The sequence below is a fragment of the Priapulus caudatus genome, unplaced genomic scaffold, assembly GCF_000485595.1.
Source record: "Priapulus caudatus unplaced genomic scaffold, Priapulus_caudatus-5.0.1 Scaffold400, whole genome shotgun sequence".
NCBI classification, from domain to species: domain Eukaryota; kingdom Metazoa; phylum Priapulida; class Priapulimorpha; order Priapulimorphida; family Priapulidae; genus Priapulus; species Priapulus caudatus.
This window is the reverse complement of record NW_014577461.1, coordinates 131,654-141,671: the sequence shown is the minus strand read 5'-3', so window position 1 is coordinate 141,671 and position 10,018 is coordinate 131,654. Positions and strand designations below refer to the sequence as shown.

Below are 10,018 nucleotides of genomic sequence, written 5' to 3'. Positions count from 1 at the left end.
CGCCGTCGGCTTGACAGCGACGATGCAAACACGATCGAACGATCATCATCTCGCGTGTTTAGTCATCAAATCATATAGTCGTTAATAGTATCACTTATAATTAGTCATTAGTCATCTGTTGCTCATCAACTACCGTCAAACCTGTGGTAGTGGCCACCTGTATAGAACAGCCACTCGCCGTAAAGCCTGTCGCATTAACCTTGAGAGGCAGTTTCATGGTGAAAACCACCTGTATAGAACGACCACCTGCCCATAAAGGCCACTTTGGAAATTTTGGCCGTTCCACACAGGTTTGACTGTATAGTTATAGTCTTCTCATAAGGATATATGATTCTGTAATGCCTTATACACTAGTCTTTATACGCTATATACGCTTATAGTCTTATATGCTATATACGCTTATAGTCTTATAATGCTATATAGTATATACGCTTATATAGTGCTTATATGCTTTATACACTTATAGTCTTAACTTATATGCTATATACGTCTTATATACTTATAGTCTTATATGCTTTATACGCTTATAGTTTTATACCGCTAATCAATAACGACATACCAGTGTCCGGTCCAGCAGTCGTGTTCGTCTGTGCAGCGCTCTCAGCCGTGAACTCAGATGAATACTTCTCCACAGTCTGGCCCACCATGAGACTTATCACGGCAAAGGTTCCTGAGAATGCAAGCAAGCAACCGCACGTGCACTCAGACGCGTGTTAGCGCACGCTTATTATACAACCGACACCCTGTTCATAATGCACACTTCTTGGCCGTTTCTCTTGAGTAGCCAGTTATACAATAAAAATCACTTCATATAGGAAAGGACACTCTACGCACGTACGTGCTTATAAAATGGATACTCTTTGGGGTTGCCTTTTAATTGCAGTTATAGAGTGAACACACCTCTATAGAACCACCACGTATAGAACACACACATCTACAAAGGAAACCTCCGTATCCCTTGAATGTGCCTAATAGTGACTAATTTTAGGAAAACTTCTCGGTTGAGAAAACGCTCAAATTTCTCCTTTGCACAATTCAAGCGTCTACCAAGGCAGAGCCCTTAGAGAAGAATATGCAGGAGGGCCGCGAATGATAGGCGCCCTGCGTTACCCTTATTCGTGCTCTTTACCCATGGAAATGTGTCTGGACCTTCCAAAGATGAAGTAGACGAGAGGCCGTGAAGAAAGACACGTAGAGACCATACACCGGCGCCACGACGCCAACATTGCATATCCCATCCCCTAGAAACAAGAGAACAGCATGAGGCATACATACTCGATTTAATATTCAAAAACCACACATCTTTTCTTTATCAGTCACAACATCTTATATATATTATATAGTATATATATAATATAATTATATATTATATATATATATATATATTATATATATATATACTCATTCACAAGTATGGATTTACATAACATCGGCACATACATAATTCATGTTAATTAATTGATATATACAAACTAGTGGTAGTGTCGTAGTTTCGGACTACGGATACACAATTAGACAAAGAAGCTCGCTAGAGTATGTGACCAAGTATCCTTTACTCAAAAGAACCCACCAGTGCATCACTGTCGTGCACAGTGCTGCCATCTATCGTGAACTATAACATAACGATAGACAAACTATGCGAATCCCCTTCTTTCTGAAGCGTTAAAGATTGAACTTCACTTTCACGAATATCAGTACTGTGTAAAAAACAATGCATCCTGGCTTCACAGCAAAATGTTCACAAGCTCTAATCTCTCCTGTGGCTTCAACTTTTCTGGCCTGATCGACGAATCGCGGAATAGCTGGAGGCTGAAGTGCGTCCTGGGATATGCCTCTCAGTCAGGCAGAGGAATCAGGGCGGGAATGGGAAGCACTGCTGTGCATGCTCTGAATGCGCATATCTGCCCTGGACCGCTCGCTGAAACTCTCAGCAGGTAGCAAGGATTCAGGCGAGGAGCACTGGTGGCATGCCTCTGATGCGCCATATCTCCCGGCCGCTGCTGAAACTTTCCCTGTAGGCGCCAATTGCGACGATTCCGCTCTGAATCTGCCTTCCATTTGTCGCCACAAACAACTAGCGAGCGTAATATGTTCAGCTGGTTTACACCGCACTCCAGTTCCCCAGTGATGGCCTGTCGGGGATCTATGTACCACTCCCCACACAGAATCCACTGGGTGGAGCACAGATTTAGTGTCTGTAGAGGGTTTGCTCATAGCCTGCAACTTCTGTCTTCTCCCTGCCTCGTCTTGTGTAGCATCGCGTAGTGTCCATGACTAAGCACGGGTGTGCATTGCTAGCTCGCGGTTGCTGGAAGATTTGCCTGGTGACTCTTGAGTTGAAGCAGCTTCTTGCGGGCGATGGAAGTGTAGTGCTGCTAATTGGTGTGCTTCTGTGAGGCACAGCAATAGCAATGTGGAGACTGTGTTCGACTCCTTGCATTTCTGCAGCAGAGCTTGACAGTTTGGCACAGTCCTCTCTATTAAACCATTTGCCTGTGGGTAAGTATGGACTTGTGGGGACACATGCGGTCAAATCCGTAGGTCTCACTGAATTTCTGGATAGAGCTGGAGGTAAACTGGTATCGCTTACCTGAATCGACTTGCTGCTGAACATCTTCCATACTCCTCAAAGATCGACTCAATGTGAGCGATTTGCTGTTCAGAACGAATGTTGTGCTCAACTTCCTGACAATGGGAACTTGCTATAGATAGTCTGAGACCAAACAATAGAAGCTGACTTTGCCTTCCAGAAGAACAAATCGGATGCCAGTGTGCTGCCATGGCCTCGGTGGACATGTCCATTGGCATGAGGGGTTCCTTCATATTGCCTTTCTGCGTTGTGCTGTACATGGAGGCAGTCCTTGACCATTTCTCTATGATCCATTGCTGATATTGTGCCCAAAAATACGGATGCCTTGGCACGAAGTTGTGCATTTTTCTCAAGCACCTGGTCCGCTGCGTAGTGCAGTTGTTCTAGCACAGCAAGCTGTAATGCCTGCAGGGAATGACGATGCGACGTGCTGCCCTTTCAGGAACTATTCGTCTGCCCAACAGTCAGCTCGTCCCGATAGTTTCCAATACGCGCATGCAGGGACTTGTAGGAACAACATCTGAATCTCTTACTAGGCAGTCCCTGTACGTTGCACGTGAGGTCTGAGAGAGTGCAAACACGTCATCCTTGCTCTGTTGCGTCTTTGATCTCGCTCATCCCCGTCGTAGGGCTTAGCATTCAGTGTAGTGCAGCTCGTTGAACAGAAACATCTAGCCCTGTGTAACGTGGCACCTCGGGGCATGGGCTTATTCTCCGATAAGGCGTCGGCTAGTGAGATATGCCTTCCAGCGGACATACTAACTTTCCACGTCGTACTTCTGTAACTCGCGAGCATCATCCTAGAGATACGAGGTCGGCGCATGGAGAGCGTGTTTTCTTGAATATCGCCTCAGCGGCTTGTTGATCTGTCTCTACAACAATCGGTGGTCGTCCATACCGTAGTAGTGAATTTCTCAAGCACTGCTACAATGGCCTAGCATCTCTGCTCTCGCGATGTTGAGTATCGAGTCTCTGTATCAACAGGAGCTTCTTCTGTGTACTCGACTGGGCCTTGTCCTGAATCAAGGTGCCGCCAAGGCCACGTGCGAGCGTCGACACTGAGATAGTCACCGGTTGCATTGTCGGAAATACTGTAGTGATTAGACAATGAAATCATGCTTTTGATTCGTGTCTACGGCAGGACTGATGAGCTCTGGGCACCACTGCGATTCATCGCGATCTCTGTCAATCCATCAAGTTGGGCCTGCGCATTCAGCGCAGTGTTTTGGTATGAATCCTGCTCAGGCCAACGCATCATGCAAGGACGTCTGAGCTGTCTGCAAGGCTTCTTTGACCGGGTCCATGCCGTTGATTGGCTTCGACGCTTCTTAGGATCACGGGCCGCGAGTCGCATTTGGCGCTGATGACTATTGCCAAAAAAATGCTGATCTCTGTGCATCGAAATTTTGCACTTTATCAGCATATGAAACACAGAACCTGTTTCCAGCTGCGCGCTTCATGACGGCTCTTAGCTTCTGTCCATGGTCACTATATACTGTAGCCATACACGATGAAATATCGTCGCTATATCCAGTAACACCAATGGTAAATCCCCAAAGGTTTCGTCTCTATCTCTGGAAGCATATCTTGCGCACAGATCAATCCGAAAGCCGTAACTCGAACAAAACGCGATCTGCGCCTTGGCTGTATATGAATGTTGTGTTACCAGCGAGCTCTCATGTCTAACTTAATATTCCAATATCCCCCTGCGATGCGTCCCACTATTAGAGAAGTTACCTTGCTTCGCTGAGCTTAGGAAGAACTTCATCTATTGTTGGTTGCCTACAGTGTGAGGCCGCTTGATGGCAGAGCTCAGAATCCTGCGGTCCTAACCACAGTCGAAGTGCACCGTTACTCTTAGCGACACATACTAGGGAGTTGACCCAGTCTGTGGGCCTCATCCACCTTTTACTATGATTCCCTGAGCTGTAGGAGTCCAGTTCTCTCTTAGCGGCTCACGTAATGCTCTGGAACTCGGCGTGGTGGATGTATCACTGGTGGCACTGTGGGCAGAGGGTGATCGTGAAATTCGCCTTTGAAACACCGATGCCTTCGAAACAATCCTTGTGTTGACGCAGTATTCAGCTTTAGCAGCAGGATCACCTGTAGGCGCGCGTGTAGCTGTCGTGCTTTGTTGCGTACGTAATGCTGTAGTTCAGCGTAACTAGCTTCATATCCCGGCATGTAGAAAGACCCAAGATAGTTGGTCCATCAGCATCAACTACATGGAATGGGTATGCAGAACTGCTCAACTCAAGAGTCTACCAGACCAATCTTCCAGCAACGCGAGCAGCATGCACACCCGTGCCTAGTCGATGGTGACACTACCCGCATGCTACAAGAGAGGCAGGCAGAAACAGAAGTTGCAGTTATGGACAAACCCTCTAGACACTATCTGCGGCTCCCACCCAGGTGATTCTGTACGTGTTACTAGATACCCCACATTCCATCACTGGGAACCATGGAGTTGGTGAAAATCACTATACTCGAACGAGTTCTTGTCCAAATTGCGATCGCGTAGTCCGAAACTACGGACAGTAGCCTAAATTCAATGACAGGCGACGCGTTACCGCGGCGACGTGACGAGACCCGTGTTCCCGTTGCAGGTACCGGCGAGTATTCGTCCATCGAGGTCGCGTCTGCCGTCACCATTGTCGCAGGCGTCATGCAGCTCGCCATGGCCTTGCTGCGGCTAGGTAGCTTAACGACTTACCTGTCCGAACAGCTCGTTAGCGCGTTCACGACCGGCGCCGCCATGCACGTGTTCACCTCCCAGGTAAGTACGCGAGCGCACACGACGACTGCTTCTGAAATTGCGCCAGTGTTCCCGCCGTTTTTCACCGATTAGCTGGGGCTAAAAACATGGGCTTTAATGCCTATGTGAACCTTCAAAAAATACGCATGTTAAACCTAGTAATTTGTAGCTATGTTAATTTTCAATCATACGCATTAGTATAAAAGCTTATTAAATACTCTAGGGTTAGAGAGTAGGCGTAGGCGACTCCCTAGACTCGTGACGTTAGTGGAGTAGGCGAGGTACGGTCCGGCATATTAGATAGTACCAGGGTACGTTCCGGCAGTACCCTGGGGGACATAGACCCTCTCAGCTATACTAGATCGGGTTCTAACATTTAACCTTCGTTATCAACCACAGGTGAAACATCTGCTGGGACTCGAGATTCCCAGCTTCTCCGGAGCTTTCAATATTGTCTACACGTACATCGAGATATTCAGCACCATCGGCGACGCGAACGTGGCCGCGATCTTGACGTCAGTCATATGCGTCACCTGTCTCTTTGTCACCAAGGAACTGCTTGATCCCAGGTAGCCACTGTTTACCTGTTTACTTGTGTATAGTGATTAGATTACGAATGTTTGCCATGTAGTGAATTCTAGCGGAAATGTATCTGGATACTAGTGTAGATATGTTCATTGGTTCTAGGTTAATGTTGTTTACTGTGTAGTGGTTGTCTGACCGGTAAATGCCGTGTGTGTAGACTGTAGATGACTTCACGGCAGTGGTGTAAATCTGGGAGGGGGCGTTGATAGAAACATCGTAGCTGTGCTGTAATTATGATACCCCGCAAACGAAGTTTGAAGGGGGAATATAGGAGTCATCTGGTGGTCGGGTGGGTGGGCGAGCGGTCGGTCGGTCCTTTGCAAAAAGTTTGTGGCGCGAACTACTTCCACAGTTTTCAAGGGATTCCAATGAAACTTCACACACGTACACACGCACGCACGCACGCACGCACGCACGCACACACACACACACACATACATATAGTAGATATACACACATGCAAGCACACATGCTGCATGTGTTTATTTTAGAAACTATTTCTTAGAAGAAATTTACTCAGAAACTAATGGGTTTATTTTCGCTGTTTCTTCTTTTATTCTTCTTGCTCGGTGTCCTTCATATATGCTTGATCACCATGAAGTGTAGTTGTGCGTGACATATTTATATATGCTTGATCACCATGAAGTGTAGATGTGCGTGACATATTTATTTTGTGTGTGCGTCGGTCAAGGTGTTGCCATGGAAACACTATCTCATCTTGAAGGTCCACATCATGACCTTCCATTTCCCTTCCGACAAAGCGGTATTGTGGGGGTATTAATCACTATCAGTGATAGTTGTATCTAGTTATCATTATCATGTATATGACTACATCATTGCCGTGTCGTCACAGGGCGCGTCCCGTCATCTTGATGCCCGTCCCCATGGAACTGCTGCTGCATGGTCATTGTTATTATCATTATATCATTATCATTATATCATCATCTTTATCGTTATATGACTACATCATTGCCGTGTCGTCGCAGGTTGCGTCCCATCATCTTGATGCCTGTCCCCATGGAACTGCTGCTGGTGATCGCTGGCACGGCCATGGCCTACGTCTTCGACCTCAACGAGAACTTCGGCCTCAGCATCGTCGGCGACATCCCGACGGGTCTCCCCGCGCCGACGCTGCCCCCGCCGGCGCTCTACCAGCGCGTCTTCAGCGACGCCATCACGATCGCCGTCGTCGCGTTCGTGATCACCGTCTCGATGGCGAAGATCTTCGCGAAGAAGCACGGCTACACGATCGACGCGACGCAGGAGCTGTACGCGATCGGCGCCGCGAACGTCGCCTCCGCCTGCTTCTCCGGCTTCGCGGCGTCCGCCTCGCTGTCGCGCAGCGCAGTGCAGGAGTCGGTCGGCTCGCACACGCAGGTCGCGAGCCTCATCTCCGCCGCGATCGTAGCCGTCGTGCTCGTCGCGCTCGCGCCGCTCTTCGCGACGCTGCCGAACGCCGTGCTGTCGGCGATCATCGTCGTCGCGCTGCGCGGCATGTTCCGGCAGTACGGCGACCTCGCGCGGCTGTGGCGGCAGCGCGACGTCGCCACCGTCGACCTGCTCATCTGGCTCGTCACGTGGACGGCGACCGTGTTCCTCGACGTCGGCATCGGGCTGTTCGTCGGCGTCGGGTTCGCGCTGGTGACGATCGTGGCGCGCTCGCGCAGCCCGCGCGTCGCCGCGCTCGGCCGCGTGCGCGGCACCGACCTGTACGCGCGCGTCGGCAAGCGCGCGGCGGCCCGCGAGGTCACCGGGGTGCGCGTCGTGCGGCCCGAGGCGCCGCTGTACTTTGCGAACGCGGAGTTTGCGCGCGAGGAGGTGTACGCGCGCGCGGGCGTCGACCCGGTCGCCGTGAAGCGAGCGCGCGATCGCGCCGCGAAGAAGCTGCGCGGGGGCGCCACCTCTGCCGGAAGATCGCACAGCCTGCTGAACGGGGGGGAGCTGGCGGACAAAGTCGCCGCGGACATGGGTGTGATCAACTCCTGCATGGAGCTGGATGCATTACAGGTGAGGACTGCATGGAGTAGGTGTACGCGTTAGAGTTGTGTGAAAAGATGAGCGAGAGGAGCGGTGTGGAAACATTCAAATGCTGAGTGAAATAACCCGTGACCAATGGTATATAATATACAAAATATATGTGTGTGTGTGCGTGTGTGTGTGCGTGCGTGTGTGCTTGCATGTGTGTATATGTGTGTGTGTGCGTGCGTGCGTGCGTGCGTGCGTGCGTGTGTGTAGATAGATATAGACATACACACGGACATCACACGCTACCACTCCCGCTTACACCACTGATTCTGCTTGCAGTTGGAGAGTGCTAGCAGCGAGGGATCCGTGGACATCCTGGCCGCGGAGGAGACGGAGACGGGGACGGACGTGCGCGTCATCGTCATCGACTGCTCGATGGTCGGCTACGTCGACTTGTCCGGCGCCAACCTGCTCAAGCTGCTTCATCGCGAGTACGCAGACGTCGGTATCACACTGCTGCTGGCTGCGTGTGCGCCGGACGTGCGCGCCGTGCTCGCCCGCGCCGGCTTCCACGACGCAGCGCCACACGGCGCCCTCTACGCGACCGTCAACGACGCCGTGCTCGCTGCCAGCGCCTCCTTGCCGCGCAAACACGTCCCGGTGTACGTCACCGACTACTTATAGGTGGCGCTGCAATGCAACTGCAAGCAGTCACATGTTGTTGACTATTTATAGGTGGCGCTACTGCGCAATGGCAAGCAGTCGTATGTTGTTGACTATTTATAGGTGGCGCCGCCGTGAATGTGCGACTAGTCGTATGTTGTTAACTACTCATAGGTGGCGCTACCGCGCAATTGCAACCAGTCGTATGTTGTTAACTATTAATAGGTGCAGTACCACGCAATTCCAACCAGTCGTATGTTGTTAACTACTCATAGGCGGCGCTACCGCGCAATTGCAACCAGTCGTATGTTGTTGATTACTTATAGGTGGCGCTACCACGCAGTTGCAACCAGTCGTATGTTGTTAACTACTTATAGGTGGCGCTGCTGTGCAACTGCATCCAGTCGTATGTTGTTGATTACTTATAGGTGGCACTGCTGCGCAACTGCAACCAGTCGTATGTTGTTGATTACTTATAGGTGGCACTGCTGCGCATATATAATATATATAAGATGTTGTGCTGATAAAGAAAAGATGTGTGGTTTTTGAATATTAAATCGAGTATGTATGCCTCATGCTGTTCTCTTGTTTCTAGGGGATGGGATATGCAATGTTGGCGTCGGTGGCGCCGGTGTATGGTCTCTACGTGTCTTTCTTCACGCCTCTCGTCTACTTCATCTTTGGAACGTCCAGACACATTTCCATGGGTAAGAGCACGAATAAGGGTAACGCAGGGCGCCTATCATTCGCGGCCCTCCTGCATATTCTTCTCTAAGGGCTCTGCCTTGGTAGACGCTTGAATTGTGCAAAGGAGAAATTTGAGCGTTTTCTTCAACGAGAAGTTTTCCAAAATTACGTCACTATTAGGCCACATTCAAGGGATACCGGAGGTTTCCTTTGTAGATGTGTGTGTTCTATACGTGGTGGTTCTATAGAGGTGGTTTCACTCTATAACTGCAATTAAAAGGCAACCCCAAGAGTATCCATTTATACACGTACGTGCGTAGAGTGTCCTTTCTATAGAAGTGATTTTTATTGTATAACTGCTACTCAAGAGAAACGCCAGAAGTGTGCATTATGAACAGGGTGTCGGTTGTATATAAGCGTGCGCTAACACGCGTCTGAGTGCACGTCGTTGCTTGCTTGCATTCTCAGGAACCTTTGCCGTGATAAGTCTCATGGTGGGCCAGACTGTGGAGAAGTATTCATCTGAGTTCACGGCTGAGAGCGCTGCACAGACGAACACGACTGCTGGACCGGACACTGGTATGTCGTTATTGATTAGCGTATAAAACTATAAGCGTATAAAGCATATAAGACTATAAGTATATAAGCGTATATAGCATATAAGTTAAGACTATAAGTGTATAAAGCATATAAGACTATATAAGCGTATATACTATATAGCATTATAAGACTATAAGCGTATATAGCATATAAGACTATAAGCGTATATAGCA

General features: G+C 49.3%; 1 protein-coding gene across 1 annotated transcript in view; it reads left to right on the top strand.

Moving 5' to 3' along the window:
- The window catches only part of LOC106809961 (sulfate anion transporter 1-like), a 45,479-nt gene that overhangs the window by 26,231 nt on the left and 9,230 nt on the right, over positions 1 to 10,018 (top strand). The window contains exons 4-9 of the mRNA XM_014813202.1: positions 3,220 to 3,371; positions 3,732 to 3,787; positions 5,197 to 5,366; positions 5,745 to 5,914; positions 6,917 to 7,937; positions 8,235 to 9,037. Coding sequence (XP_014668688.1) covers positions 3,220 to 3,371; positions 3,732 to 3,787; positions 5,197 to 5,366; positions 5,745 to 5,914; positions 6,917 to 7,937; positions 8,235 to 8,579 — 1,914 coding nt within the window. The 3' untranslated portion in view covers positions 8,580 to 9,037. The remainder of the gene's footprint in view (positions 1 to 3,219; positions 3,372 to 3,731; positions 3,788 to 5,196; positions 5,367 to 5,744; positions 5,915 to 6,916; positions 7,938 to 8,234; positions 9,038 to 10,018) is intronic.